At 42.8% G+C, this 16251-nt stretch overlaps 1 protein-coding gene across 4 annotated transcripts in view; it reads right to left on the bottom strand.

Moving 5' to 3' along the window:
• The window catches only part of SVOP (SV2 related protein), a 750499-nt gene that overhangs the window by 200714 nt on the left and 533534 nt on the right, over window positions 1-16251 (bottom strand). For all 4 annotated transcript variants that reach the window (XM_069619446.1, XM_069619445.1, XM_069619448.1 and 1 more), the window contains one exon: window positions 334-397. In XM_069619446.1, coding sequence (XP_069475547.1) covers window positions 334-397 — 64 coding nt within the window. The remainder of the gene's footprint in view (window positions 1-333; window positions 398-16251) is intronic.

Raw genomic sequence — 16251 nt, 5'->3', positions numbered from 1 at the left:
AAAAATTCCCCAGCCACCACTGTTAAAGAGTGAATGTCATACAGACACTCCATAATGCAACTGAATGTGTAATTTGCCTGGACCCAATAGGGTCCTAAACAGGTTTTTCAGATGAGGTCTGACCCCCATTTAGCCCTTAATGATGGACCTTCCTTAGTTGATCAAGAGAGACACCTCATCACTGTATTAAAACTACTAAATGTTCTAATTAAGAACAGGTCATCTGTTCTCCGTTTAACATTATAGTTCAGCAAACGCCATTGTTTTTCTTAATAGCCCTGAAATAGCCCTGGTACACCACACATTTTTGACTCCCGTACTTTCAAATCTTACCTCGATTAATAAGATACATTTTGCTCTGGCTTTCATTGGTAGGAATTCAGCATATAAAGTCACCCTGAAAAGAATGAACATTGAGAAAAGAGCCAAGTTAATTTCGAATTCGTACAGAGCTTTCTTGGCTCGTTCTGATTTGCCTTCACATATAAAATGGATGTAAGCGGACTAATGGTGTATGCATGGCATAGAATACACTCAAAGCTGCTGAGATCCAATTAAAAGCTAGTTTATTTCAGCAGACAGGGAGGTGTAATTGTTCAACTCCAGAGGTGTGTGTCTAGAATATAATAAGATACTAAGATACGGTTTTCAAATCAAATAAAAATGAAGGCTACATCAATGGCAGAAAAGGACATGTTCCAGTTTGACCGAACAATAAAATAATGTGTTTTTTTTACTTCACATAAAAGAGTTTAAGCCATTTCTTAACGCTATAAGTAAGAGGTATTACATCACCTAATTTATGAGGCCGCTCCAAAAAAACACTGCCTCCAACGGAAGGATTCAGCACCCCACGAACCACACATAGCATATGCCTCTGCCCCTCCCCAGTCATGTCCAGTCCGCCATTTTGTCTCCTTTCTGATGGTTTCATCCCCCAAATCCCCTATAGGTGATTTCCCCGCCCCTGACCCTGCCGCGTGCTCACCAACGCAGCCCCTATCCCATCCTACCCTGACAGCACCAAACATGGCCATCCTACATCTCCCCAGTACCACCACCTCGCGCCCACCTCGGCACCTCACACACTTATCTGCTTCCTAGTGACCTGCAACTTCTTGCTTCTGGGCTGCGCGAGGGCAGGTCGCACCGTGGTATGCAGTCTCCTCTGGGCGGCGTTTGCTGGGCGGTCTCTTTTAGAGGCGGCGAAGGAAACAAGGTCTGAAGACGGCATACCAATATCAGCATTGGAAGGATGAATGAGTCAGCCCTGCCATGTGTACCGGTACACTTAAACAGAGTGGCATATGCACTCTTCAGTGGTGCATACAGGGGTGGACTGGGACCCAAAAGAGGCCCTCGAAATTATTTTCAAAGTGGCCCCATATTACACATTTTATGCAAGCCCAACCCTTTTCTATGGGAACGTTTGGAAATACCTCACAAAAGAGGCTCAGGGTGCAGAGGCCTACTGGGAAACCTCCAGAGTTCCCTATAGGCCAGTCCACCCCTGGGTGCATAGGAGAGCTACGTATGCCCAGATGTGGGACTTGAGTTAGCTATTTACAAAACTGGATACATGCTAGCAGATTACTTTTATGATTCGCACAGTGTATTCAATATATTATAGTTTTTTACTTGTGAATGATTTGCAATGCCTTCATCAAATACTTGCCTGCATTATGCACACCATGATACAACCTTCAATCCATGAAACTTTATATTGTGCATAAATCAATGGCAAAGTCGGCGGCTTTTTCATGGAGCATCACGTAAATTAGAAAATGAAAAGAGCGGACATTCTGCTCCAGGGCAATGGTTGAAATAGGAGTTATTATGGTCTAGACGTGTTTCATTCGACCTTCAGCAGCCAGCATTGTTCCTGCTGTCCCCATCTGCTTCAGGGTCACATGGATTGCAGTACGTGCTGAAATATCAATCACACCATTTCAGGTTCCTAGTGGGCATAAGACAAATCTCTTTTTATGTGCTCAAAACTCAAAAGGAAGGTTTCCTGAAACTATCACACATTGCTTACTCGCCCTTTACTCATAAGTGTGCCTAGGGTCCTTTTTTATCATTGACACCCTTAAACATACACTGCTTTGAATGATTCAGCAACAAATATGTGTCCCATTTGATACTGTAGGCGAAGTTAATTTGTAGCAAAGGAAATACATTTCGAAAGAATTGTCTGAGTTACATGTGCAGTAGAGACCTAATAATGCTCAATGAAAGAGCACATGGAGATCCTACCTGGTATTATTATTATTATGGTATTTTTTGAGCGCGGACCTAGCTTCGAGAAGCAACAGGGGCTTTTCAGAGGTAACAAAAGAACAGATTTACAGCAGGGGGTGGGATACAGAAGGGCATAGAGGAGAGGTACAGCTGTTCTCGGGTGGCAGGGAGGGGAGTGACAGGCGTCGTCTAGCGAGTCAGGTGACGCATGGGGCGATGTGATGTCGTAAGTGTTGAGGCAGAGAAATTCCTTGAAGAGGTGGGTCTTCTGTTCTTTTCTGAATTGTAGGAGACTGGGGCGAGTCTGAAGCTGACGGGGAGGCGGTTCCATAGTCTTGGGGCATAGGCAGAGAAGGCTTGTTTTCAGGTCCTTTCCTTTTTGCAGTGGTGGATTTCAAGTCTGACTTCAGGTGGTGCACTGTCTGCTGAAGATGCTGAGTTTCTCTGCAAGGTAGCATGGTGACATGAGGGTGACAGCCTTATATATGATATATATGATATATGATATGGCATTTATAACGCGCCTATACACAAGTGTTTCAAGGCGCGACGAGGCAGGGAGGGGGAACAAAGGGGAGGACAGAACAACGATTCTACTAGGCCAGGTGTCATTCAGATCGCGCAAGTGCAGGGGAGGGGGAAAGGGAAAAGTACAGTACATGGGATAATTGAATAAATAAGATAAATAAAAACGGCCACTGGTGGCAGTGCAAGGTAAGTGCAGATATAAGTGCTGGTAGGGGGACTGTAGGGATACAGAAAACAGTCCCCCGGTAGAGGGGGTGGCAGGCAGTGCAGGAGGGCAACTGGCGGAGCACGAGAATCAGAAAGGGTGGCCAGGTAACCAGTGCAGTTTCTGCCAGGAGTTCAGCAGGGGAGAAGGGGGGAGAATGCAGAGGCAAAGAGGAAGGTTTTGAGGTGCTTCCGGAACCGGAGATGGTTCTCCTCAAGTTTCAGGGAGGCAGGAAGGCTGTTCCAGATTATAGATGATGCAACAAGACTTGAAGGTGATTTGTGCGTGCAGTGGGAGTCAGTGAAGACGATGAGTGCCGGGATGATGTGGAGGTATCTGCGAAGACCCTTGATGAGGCATGCAGACGCGTGTATGACACTTCTCGGGGGCACAAGGGAGGACAACGGGAGGCCTTTAAGGAGTGCATTGCCCCCATCTAGGTGGGATAGGACCAGTGCTTGAACGGTGGATCTAAAGCTGTCTGGAGGAAGGGCTTGACTTTCTGCAGGAGGAAGAGCAGATACCAAGCTGTCTGTGTTTTCTTAGCTATGTGTGTCTTGAAGGATAGGTGTTTGCCGATGTGGAACCTGAGGAACTTGGCGCAGGCGATGAGCTCAGGTGTGAAGCCCACAGAGTTCATGATTGATAGCCAGGTCTGTATGTCTGGATGTTCGGTGTTGTTGGCGAGGAGTAGGAATTCAATCAAAAAGGGTTGAGCTTCAAGTTTGCCCTGCACATCCAAGACTGGATCAGGGAGAGGCAGGTTTTGGGCCTATGGGTGTCCTTGATGGAGTCGAACTTGTGTCATTGGCGTATGTGGATGTTGTGTGTGGCTAGCAGGGCTCCCAGCAGCTCCATGTATAGATTGCAGATCACTGTGGAGAGGATGGGACCCTCCGGAACTACACAGGCGATGGGTCACATTGGTGATCTAGAGGAGTCCATCTGAACAAACTGCTGATGGTTGGTGAGGTAGGACTTGAATAAGCGTAGGACAAGGTTGCTGATCCCCATGCGCTGATGTAGGGGGTCCATAAGCGCCTAATGATATACTGTTTTCAAAGCGGCTGAGAGGTTGAGTAGAACCAGAAGGCAGGGGTGGCCGTCATCAAGGAGGTTGAGGGCGTCGTCCACCACATGTATGGTTGCTGTCCCTGTGCTGCATCTGGGACTGAATCCGGATTGGATGGTACATGTCTAATAAAAAGGCAACTCTAGATTATTTTTTCATTAACAGCTCCAATTTCTCATGGGTGGATGAGATGATGTTATAAAAAAAGTACTTGAGTGATCAGGCTTTGGTGAAATGAATCCTTAATACTGAAAAAAAAAAGCTAGTAGGATATTAGAACACAGTGCAACCGTTAACTGCCAAGGAAACAGAATAAAATGTATAACAAAAACCATGAACAGATTAAACAATGATCCTGCGATAGCAAATGAAGAAATAACTAGAACCCATTGGGTAGATCCAGAAGAATGTATACGCTGGCCTGTACCGTATGTAGTTTACTGGGGCAAAAAGGGAACAGGCACATCAGTAGCACAATAGGGCAAACATATGATATGCATATCGCTTGAAGAAAGCACACATTTAGGCGCAACATCGGAACCCTCAATTTCAATACAAATATCGATGAGGAAGAGAAAAATATCCAAAGTAACAAACTTAAAAATTAAAACTGGTTTATGAATCATGAAAATTCTATTACAACAGCTACATGGCAAATGATGTTCAAAATACTAGCAACTAATGATTCCAAAACATTTTGGTCACATATCAATAATAAAACTTCAGTTATGGGATATTCTCTAATGCAAGTAATAAATGTGTCCACATGGTACAGGTTTTTCAAGGATAAGTATTCCAAATGTGAACATGACGTTTTCCGGGACCCGACTGGCATATATGAGCTAATGGACTTAAATGAGATTGGTATTCAAGTAATCATCGAGAAAATGAAAAATTCAGGTGTGACAGGGCCAGGGGGAATTACTAATAGAAACATGAAAGGGAATCTGACGTTGTGGTCCAAGTTCCTTGTGAAGCATTATAGAACTATATTAAAAAGTAATAAAGTCCCTTGTAGCTGGAAGCTTTAATTGCTTATTCCGGTGCATAAAATTGGAGACAGAGACCACACAGAAAATTATAGATTGCTGGCATTATCAGACACAACTGGCAAACTGGTCACTGCCATTTCACTAAAAGATCTTGTTAACTGGTCCCACCTAAAGCATCTCCTCAGCCCATATCAAACTGGGTTTAGGAAAGGCTATGGTACCACTCAAATTGTTTTTATATGTAATACTCTGGCAGACATCATATCAACTCTTCCTCTATATGTTGCATATATAGATTTCAGCAGAACCTTCGATATTATCCCTAGAGGAAGATTATGGAAAAATTACAACAAGGGAATATACCAGAAGGGCTTTTACACATGATCTGTCAGCTATCTACAGACACAGAAGTCAGAATAAGATTGAATGGTGAGGGGGACTTGTCAAGGAAAATCAGCACCAACCTGGGTTTGAAACAAGGCTGTGTTCTCTTAAACCTATACATAGCAGATATGCCAAAGGCACTGAATGATATTTGTCAGTTCCCTCCGGAGTGGGGAGAAAGCAATATAAAAAACATGCCCTATGCAGATATCATTCCCCTAGACCGTACGGCAATTGGACTGCAAAGAGCACTAAAGGACGAGCCAAATATCCTTCTGAAAATGAGCTAACCATAAATGTGCTCATAAATAAAATAATCATGTGCTCCAGTAATAAAAGAAAATCTTTGCTGATAAAATGGAAAGTAAACAACCAACCAATAAAGATAACTGCAGAATATGTATATCGTGGTGCGCTGGTAACTCAGAAAAGGAGTAGTGAAGACGTATAGAATTTTACGAAGCAAAAAGTGAATAGAAAGTTGGCGGCGGTCACGGCACATGTTATAAACCTCAGTGGATATGGTCTTAAAGGTGTTATCATGGTTCATAAGCAGGGTTTGACACCTAATATTTTAAATGGGCTGGAGTGTAACAGCAAAATAAATATTAAGGCCCTCATTACAACACAGGCGGTAACCAATGGCGCTATTAGCACCATGGTTGCTGCCGGTATTGTAACGAGTCCGCCATGGTGCAATGGGGAATTACCACCCCATTCCAAGGATGGCGGGGGCGGTAATTCCCCATGCACCATTGGCCCTTCCCCATTCCCATTTTTGCCCCATAGGGCTCAATGGGAATGGGGAAGGCGGTAATTACGGTACCGCAAATTGCGGTACTGTAATTACCTTCAAGGTCTCTTTGCGGGTCCCTACTTTAACGGCTGGTCCAGACCAGCCGTTAAGGTCGGGAGCCGCAAAGGGACCTCGTAATTAGGCACTAATGGGTTAACGGCGCCGCAGCTTTTTACTGCGCCGTTAACGCCTTAGCGCCAGGGTCGTAATGACCCCCTAAGTGGCTTGATACCTTAGCAGCTACCTTAATTCAACAGATTCTGGGACTACCGAAATGTGTACTGTAAGGAAATCATGATAAGAACAGTAAAACAGACACAAGTGACCACAGTTCAAGGGTGTTTATTGAACTTCAAAAATGGTATGGAAAGTGGCTATCTAATTCTAAACCTAGAGATGGGAGCAAGCTTCGACCATCAAATAATAATAACAGTCATAATGGGGTCTTGTCAAAATAAAAAGGCCTATACTAATAAACCTGTTGCCAATCCTTACCTCTAAATACAAATAGTGTGCGAAACAATGTTATACAAAAGAAAGAAGTGTTCGAGAAATGATATGTCAGAATATTCAGGCCATTGGCCTCCCTTCCTCACGTTTTCAGCATGGCGGCACACTCGAGCTTAGCACAGTCTCTGGTTTCTCTAGCACGAGGGTGCAGTTCAAACATTAGCATGTTCAAACACTAGCATCACAGCCTTCTGTGCCAGTCTCATTGCCCTTCAAAGTCTCTTTTTTCAGAGGGCCTGATGTGACAAGCTAACAGTAAGTTTGTTTTCTCTTAGAATTTCATACTCAATTTCCCAGGTGATTCACTATTCACCTCGGATCCCCCACAACTGGGCTCAGATCCCCTTTCACACAATGTTCGTAGAATTTTCATGAATCCAATTTCTCGGGTGATTAACTGTTCACCTCGGATCCCCCTCAACCGGGCTCAGATTCCCTTTAAAACCAAGTCTTCAATCAGTAACCCTCCGGCAAGCTCGGACCAATTTAATTCACTCTAACACAAACTTAACCCAAAGCTTTCAATTGATCTCTCTCGCTCGGGCTCGGACCAACTTTATCTACTTCGTCATCAACTTTCTTGGCAGTACCAACATTGAAGACTTTCATTTGAGCACAGGATTTTGCTTGACCCGCCACAGGACCACTTCGATGCATAGTTCTTTGCCACTGTTTCACCTTGGTCAACTCTCAGTTGGTTACCTTACAGAGACCTTCAAGTAAGCATGCATAAGGTGCCCGACCACTCCTTCAAAGGTATCTCATCTTGATTTCAAAGTTCAATCACTCATCTGTTGTTCAATTTTACTTACATTGGTTATCACATGCATTTCATACACTGTTTGCTACAACGCTCATCATACAATGTTGCTGCTTGCAACCTTGGCTACAACACAGACCGGTCTGGTATCAATCTCCCCAACTCACCGGCTGTGTTGATTTCACTGGTGCTGCTTTGTTGTAGGAGCCAAGGACACTACCATAACAGCAGGCGATTCTCCCTGCCTTGATTATTGATGAACGAGGGCTCTGGGTACCTGCGACACACAATGCAGGATTCTTCAGCCTGGTTTCCTGGTCTTACGCTTTGCATTCATGAGGTTTTGTGAAAGTAACGGTTCCTTATCGAAAAGGTCAAGGGCACATCCCTCCTTGCGATCCCCTTCTGTTTCGTCAACTGCCATCTTTGAACTGCTGTTGTCTTGTGTGCGTTCCCTCGCTCACAGTTTGCTCTCGTGCTCTGCCTTCTATCCGTGTGGGGAAGTGTAATGGACGTCAGGTGTGCGTGATGGTCAGTTATTGCCTGACCTTGCCTAACCATTGTATTGGAAAATGTCAGGTATATGGCTCGTGTGTTAGTCCGTGTTATCTCGCAGCGAGCTGTCTGTGAGAAAGTGTTCGCGTTGTGAAAGGGGGCGGGGGTTGAATTCCTAAGTATCCTACCTGGTAGGATGGGAAAAGGGTGTTACAGGGAAGGGGATACCACGTCTCGCCATCCTGTGTCCCAGTACCATTGCCTGAAGACCCCTCATCCAGGTGATACTCGCGCACTGGTCCACCCCCAGGAACTGGATCCAAAAGTGATGGCCGTGTCCTGGCCACCTGGATGACAGATCTCTGGGGACTGGCGGGCGAGACACCTTCAGGCTTCTCACAGTACACATCTATAACATTCATCTGGAACTGGGTCTATTGGCTCTAAACACCTTTAGAAACATAAGGAGATGTACATTATACATGAAAATACAAAAAATAAATGAAGAAGATATGCTTTTATAAATGAGGAATTGAATCTTAAGGCCCATTCCTTACGTAAGGAATTTACGGAAAGTTTAACCTTCATCCATATGATTGGATCCTTGATTATGCTGTACTCAGAGGGGGATTATTTTAAAAAGCAGGAGACTGGGACAGATGTATTAATAATGAAAAACTGACCCAGTACAAACATATCTTAGAACTAATCCAATACACATATTTGGAAGACAGCCCTCAGGATTATCTTATAGAGTTTCCCTGGCCTAGGTTCTGTGATGGTGCAGATAAGACCTGTGACATGCAAAACCACACCCCTAGTTGTCCCCAAACAAGAACAGACATGCAGAATAAGGAAACCAGAATAGTTTGGTGTTATTGGTTATGCAGCCGTCATTTGTTTAGCAGAATGTAACACAAGTAGGATAGAGTTAGCCTTGCCACACTGTCGGGAACTAGCTTGTTACAGTATAGGGAGGGCTAGGTTGCTGAATACACAGAGAGGGAACATAGTAACTGGCGGCATGCTTAGCTAAGCAGGGTACACATGGGAACATGTACATGGCAAGAGGATCACCATTGTATTTGAGCAAGGCCCTGCACAACTCGTAGTAAAGGTTATACAACATTGTAGTTAAATGGCCTACTAGAGATTTTAGTTGGTTCACGGCGGTGTTCAGAAGGTTGAGGATGCCAAGTTTGAGAAAGATGGGAGGGCACGACATGGAGCTGAAACTGTACACATTGACCCTTTCTAAGGACTCCATCTTGAATAAGCAACAATTAAGTCCGTTTCTGATGATAGCAGAGAGAAACACACATAACATGCAGTAACATTGCCAATAATACAACAGCAAGATGAATACATAGCGCCCTGAATGGAAAAAGAGGTTCTCTGCACACACAAAGAACACAGTAGTAGGACGAATAAACGAAAGAAATGGGCCTTGCACACTGGCCCTTCACCAAAATGAAGTAGATATTCAATAGGATTATCCACCTGCAAGCAGCAGTGTGTATGGGGAGGGAGGACATGATGAGCTGTCCAAGTTTAGGAAACTGTCTGAGAGATTGGATCCCGGCATGAAAGAGCAAGATGGTAGTACGAAGGGAAGGATCGATTTCGTAGAGTATGCAAGGTGACAAGGAAATGGAGACCACTAAACATTTGCTAACAAAATGTAAAGCCATGTCCGAGCCAAGAGCAATCTTTGCACATTTCTTCATACAAACGATCATATTTCAACAGACTATTTTTTGGCTTTGATGGATCGCTGGGAAATGCATCCCCCTTGCGATTGCGCTCATGAATTTGTGGAACGTGATAATTCAAAAGATGGAAGAGAAATTGGAACATTATAGAATAGATCTATTTTAACGTATTGTTTTAAAAGTGGAAAACTGATGATAAAGTGATTTTGATATTCTTTTAATATTGTTTATGTATAAAGTGTCAAACATATAATTAAAAACTTGAATACACTGTATGTAAATATCAAAATATGTCCTTCACTGTACTGAAATAGTTTAGCAATTCATTGTAATTGGCTACTGTGTTTCTCCCTGAAGGTAAATGTCCCTGATCCATGCTTATAATGTTAGTATCCAAAGTATTGTACCTGGTGCCCTACATTCGTTCTTTCTCCTAGTTGCTACGATATTCTGTGCTTAATATTTGTATCCAATACAACTTTTGATTATAAGACTGGGCTTTCATAACCTTGGGAAAGGACAGTAATTAGTCCCATAAACACGTGTGATACTGTACTCCTTCAACTTAAGCCACTCTCTGGGGGGTATTGAGGTGGAATATCAACCACGTCAGGTGTGTGGCCCAACTCACCTATACTCCCTTCTGTCGTATTAAATGACGGCTGGGTGTTGCAGTGATTCCAGTGTGCCACTGGTCCATTACTGCTCTATGATAAAGAGCCATCTTAGAGAGGTGTGCAGTTCAAGAAACGTGTCCCACCTCCTCTTACTCTGATGCTTGTGTCATATTATCCACTTGTCTGCTAGTAGTGGGCGTTTTGTTAAAAATCTCAGAATAATATTTATTTTGCAAAAATGTATTTTATTGTTTTGTTATAACTCACTTAATACCTCAGTTAGGTTTCTAAGCGCGGGTCCGTGATTTAGAACTCTGTTGCTCTGATGGGTCTTGCTTCCAAGAACAACACGTTACCCCTGTGCTATCCTCTGTTCACTCATAGTCCCGTTCTTGAAAAAGAGAGCCATACGTATCGGTCAACCACCATGACAGCTCACTCTCTCTCGCTCGTTAAAACCTTACTATAAACATCAGTAATTTGGATCTAGCATACCTAACCCCAAATTCGGACAGCAGAAGAAGTGATTATTTTTCTACTTTATCAGTGGCAGTTTTCTCACCAGTTCACTCATGTTGTCGCTAACCAAGTTGTATGTTGTTACACATAACTATACCTTCATCTTTCTGTTCTCCTGAATCTTTCAGAATTAAACATTCTTCCTCCCTAGGGGAGAGGGGGTTGCAGAATTTCCAAGCTTGCTGTCCCTGAAGACTATACCCTTTTGAAACCCAATGAGGATTAAACATGTCTGGGGATGCTTGTGGTCTCCTGCAGAAGGCATGTGGCCTAACAGTTTGGGTTGGACCACCCACTTTTCGATGGGACCAAGGCTACTTTGTATATGATTTCCCCTTCTATACATAACGACACAGCAGGCAGAAACACAATGGTTCAGAGGGTTGTCCAGAGCAATGCTGGTGGCTATTGTTAGGGAAAATATTCTTATTGCAACTTTCATTGGTTTTAAAGGAACCCTCAGCATATGTGTCTATTTCCTGTAACATTAGCTCACGTTTGAATCCTTCTGAGCTTACTTACCAGCTAAACCCATTTATTTTGGGGGTACTGGTGGGACCCTCACGTAATCTGTGTAAGCAGACTGTTTCTCCATTTATTAATTTCTTGTGTTTTTGTTGTGTAACACACATCACCTTAAGTGAAGTGTTATAGGAGTATTTGTATCACTTGTTCTCGTTTTTCTGTCAACATTGTGTGTGCCTTTTTGTTGTGCCTATGACATGCTAGTGGTAGTGAACTCTGTTTTGCTTCATTGTCCTCATGTTGTGCATGGCTTTGCATATGGTCTAAGTCCTGTCCTTTGGCCATATTGATTTTTAGCCATCTTCCTGCCATCTCAAGAAGAAAACATCCATGTAAGGGTATACACTTTCACATGGTCTACCTTGGACAGACGTGGGATAAGTGGCTAGCCTTGATTGGATACCCCTTAAATGTTTCAATGGTGCAGATCCCTACTAATAGTGGGCTGGTGCAACCCACCCTGCCTGGATTCTGTATAAGAAGAGGAGCGCTGCAGTCGTTCAGGAAATGGCAAACAGGAGTTAAGAATCTGAAGACAACAAGACAGCAATGAAAACCAATAGGACTTCTGCTTCAGGCAACCAGTATTGCATTTATCATCTATCTGTGAAGCCCTTCCTGTGACCAGGAAGATTCTTGATGGTTCCTCCCTCCTTTGGACTGGTGGGACCAACTAGTGCTGCATCCTGCACCAGTGTCCTTTCCGTCAGTAGACTTTGGAAGTGGCCGGGACCATCATGTGGAATGCCCATGCACTGACCAGGCCTCTATGCTTCAATGGTCACTGTCCCGAACTGGAGCTTTGGACTCTGCAGAGGCTCAACTTGTGGCCAAAGAACACCCTGCTAAAGGCCATGGCCGATGGGATCAGGTTTTTTACTCATGAGGGTGAGAGGGGCCACAGCAAGAGGCCACTATCTATGTATCAATATCAATATCTTGATACATAGATAGTCTAGTTGTAATCCTGTTGTCTGTGCATATCAAATCGGATAAGTTCCACTAACGTATTACGTCACTCTGATGTCATCACGTTGTGTGTAATTCGCGGAAATATAAAAAAGCAGCCATTTTGAAGCTGTGCTTCTTATGGCATCCAGCATATTTCTACATTAGATTTAAAGGCTAGTCTTAGTTTCTCCATACTTCTGTAGAGATCATAACTACAGTTTTCATTTTCTCATATTTCTGATTTATTTCTATACAAGTCTACAGGCCCATTCTTAGAGGTGGGTTAAATAGCGGACATGGCTGCTTTCACATTGTGTTTGGACAATCTTGGGCCAAACTTTTAGATTGGACTTTTTTATTCTTTCAGAATTGTTGAACATTTGGTACAAACAATTGGTACTTGTTTGAGATTATTTGAAGAGAATGCTCTGATTATTTACTACCGAAAGTTGGATGAGCAATAGATTTCCGTGTATAGCAACACCATTACATTATTAAATACAACGGTGACTACAGTGGTTCTTTCTTCAGTACATTTTCCAGCCTGTCTGGGTGATTGTGATTCTCTTTCCATTACTTCGACCTTGAGAAGAGTCCATTTGGATCACTTTATGAAGAAAAAGGTAAATCATCCTTCATAAACATATCCAACATAGACTATTGACATTTTAGAACCTTTTACTTTAGTTTGGTACACTTTGAACAATGTTGTATTTTTATTCACTTGATTTCTGATCCCGATGAAGGGATTTCTCCCAAAACAAATTGAGCTACACTGAAATATACTTTGTATGATAACTTTCTTCACTTAAATATCAGTAATACATTTCAGTAACTGTTTGGATATTTGTGTTGTTTAATAATTTGGTTCTCTTGAAAGTATGTGAAACTTAAAAAAAAATCTTCCTTAAATGTATATACATTAAGCGTATTATCATATTGTTAGACATTACAGGGGCTGCTTATGTATACCCTCCACAAATTACTTGATGAACTCTAATTACCATCATCCAACACTATGGCAATTTCAGCCTCTGATAGTGTGCAGGGATCAAGAGTGTTCTTTGCCAAAAAGAGACTGTTGTTTTTACATTTTGTGACTTACAATCTTTTGTGTCAGGATTATTTTTTCTCCCGCACACCTCAAATAGACTGAATACCCTTACTAGCATAACATATAAGAACATCTCATATTTAGGTGTGCAGTTACTCCATCTTTTCTATATAATTGGTTCATGGGTCAGCTCTTGAGGTTACGGTTTGTGGTTGTGGCTCTTGCTCAGAGGAGATTAGCATGGCAATTCGGGCTGGATTGATATGCACATGCAAATTCTCCTCTGGTATTGCACAGAGAGCAGAAACGTGATTTCCTTGAACCCTGTGACACTCTGAGTGTGTTACAGCCCATACAAGAATTTTCTTTTAGCAATTGCTCTTTTTTGCCCCCTTCACGCTTACTGCTGCAACTTGGTGGCATGCTTTGGTGTCCATCCACTCACTATTCCACGTTGGATTTCTTCCAAACCGTATAGCTGGGGTGCTCTGTGAGCTCTGCTAAGTAGTTAACTTCCCATCTGGATTCATTTCAGGTTTTTAGCGATCAATACATTATTTTACTCCAATAACTACGCTTCCCAGAATGGCTTGCACACCATAAATACAGGCCAAGGATCGATGGAGTATACAGAGCATCTGTGGTAAACAGGTGCTAGTATTTGATCACACCGGAGGCACAGGATCATTAGTCAGCTTTAAAAGCCTCAAATTACTTCAGTCCAGCACTGGCCATCGTTGCAGTTATCTTGTTTGTGGCAGTTACTGTTGTTCCTGGTTCCTTAATCCTAGATCCTAATGCCTTATATTTGCATTATTACATTTCAATTGTGTATGCTTCTTAGTATCTTCTGCTTCCTGGGTTACCATTCAATTATACCTTTGTTTGGAGGAAGCACATTTCCAGTGATTCCACGTTCCTGAGGAGTGCAGTTAGACTGAGTTCTATTTGAACTTGGTATGTTCGGCAGTCTAGTCTTGTTCCATAGGGCTCACCACTTTTAGTGTTTTCCTAGTTCAAGTTTCCCTGCTCCATTCATTCCCTTTCCTTGTGAAATGTGGGCTTTTCTTGCTTCTTTCCTTCTCTGGATTGGGAGGTGAGAGGTTTGGGTGTGTGCTTGTCTTTTTCGCTGTACTTGTTAATTCGACCCCTGTTGGGGATTCTTCCTTGCTTCTCCAGCACTTCTCCCTGGTTCTCTGTTGTTGATTACGTGTAGTAAGTGTGTGTTCTGCTTGGTATACTTATTCATTTGATCTCTGTTGCAGTTTATTCCTGTTTTCTCCAGCTCTTCTCCCTGGTTCTCGATTGTTGATTAGGTGTAGTGTATGTTCTGCTTGCTGTACTTGTTCATTTGATCCCTGTTGCAGTTTGTCCCTGGTTTCTACAGCTCGTCTCCCTGGTTCTCTGTTGTTGATTAGGTGTAGTGTGTGTTCTGGTTGCTGTATTTGTTCATTGGATCCCTTTTGGGGTTTGTTACTGGTTTCTCCAGCTCTTCTCCCTAGTTCTCCGTTGTTGATTACGTGTAGTGTGTGTTCTGCTTTCTGTACTTGTTCATTAGATCCAATCGATCCCTGTTGGGGAGTGTTATTGGTCTCTCCATAGCTTCTGATCCCTTTTGTGGCTTGGTGTAGTGTGTTTTCAGCTTGCTGTGCTTGTTCATTTGATCCCTTTTGGGGTTTGTTCCTGGTTCCCCCAGCTCTTCTCCCTGGTTCTCTGTTGTTGATTAGGTGTAGTGTGTTTTCTGCTTGCTGTACTTGCTCATTTGATCCCTGTTGCGGTTTGTTCCTGGTTTCTACAGCTCGTCTCCCTGGTTCTCTGTTTTTGATTAGGTGTAGTTCGGGTGTGTTCTGCTTGCTATACTTATTCATTTGATACCTGCCATGGTTTATTCCTGGTTTCGCCAGCTCTTCTCCCTGGTTCTCTGTTGTTGATTAGGTGTAGTGTGTTTTCTGCTTGCTGTACTTGCTCATTTGATCCCTGTTGCGGTTTGTTCCTGGTTTCTACAGCTCGTCTCCCTGGTTCTCTGTTTTTGATTAGGTGTAGTTCGGGTGTGTTCTGCTTGCTATACTTATTCATTTGATACCTGCCATGGTTTATTCCTGGTTTCGCCAGCTCTTCTCCCTGGTTCTCCATTGTTGATTAGGTGTAGTGTGTGTTCTGCTTTCTGTACATATTCATTAGATCCAATCGATCCCTGTTGGGGAGTGTTATTAGTCTCTCTAGCTCTTCTTCCATGTTCTTAATTATTAAGTGTAGTGTGTGTTCTGCTTGCTGAACATGTTGATTTGATCTCCTGATTCCTCCAGCTCCTGTCCCTGGTTCCCTGTTGTTGATTAGGTGTAGTCTGTGTTCTGCTTGCTGTGTGTGTTCATTTGATCCTTGTTGGGGTTTGTTTCTGCTTTCTCCAGTTCTTCTACCTAGTTCTACACTCTGTCCTTTAAGGACTATTCCTACCAGTTCGATATTAAGTGTCTTGCATTTTAGTTACACTACCTTAGTGTTAAAGTCTATCCAGGTCCCTGTTTGAGCAGCAGGGTTGACAGACATCTCTGGCACCACAGGTAGTGTTTCTTGCCTTTGTCAGTAGTGTCTTTAACTATACAAAGTCATCAACGATTTCCACTCACAGACCCTTTCAGTGCTTGTGGGCAGTAATTCTACCTGAAATGGTGGAGCAAGCATACAAAAGTGCTATTAAACTTCTCCTGCTAAATCCTTTATATTTATTTAAGTTCATATAGAAACATAGAGTACTTTCAATCTAAAGGAACTATTGATTAATTTACCCATTGATAGATGTGCCTTAAAAGTAGATGGGCAAGTTAACTGTGATATTGAAAATAGTTTTAGAGAAATAGCACACTCTGTGTCTTACTAAAGCAATAATAAC

The sequence above is a fragment of the Ambystoma mexicanum genome, chromosome 10 (genome assembly GCF_040938575.1).
Source record: "Ambystoma mexicanum isolate Mex_15411 chromosome 10, UKY_AmexF1_1, whole genome shotgun sequence".
Lineage (NCBI taxonomy): Eukaryota > Metazoa > Chordata > Amphibia > Caudata > Ambystomatidae > Ambystoma > Ambystoma mexicanum.
This window is presented reverse-complemented; position numbering and strand designations above follow the sequence as displayed.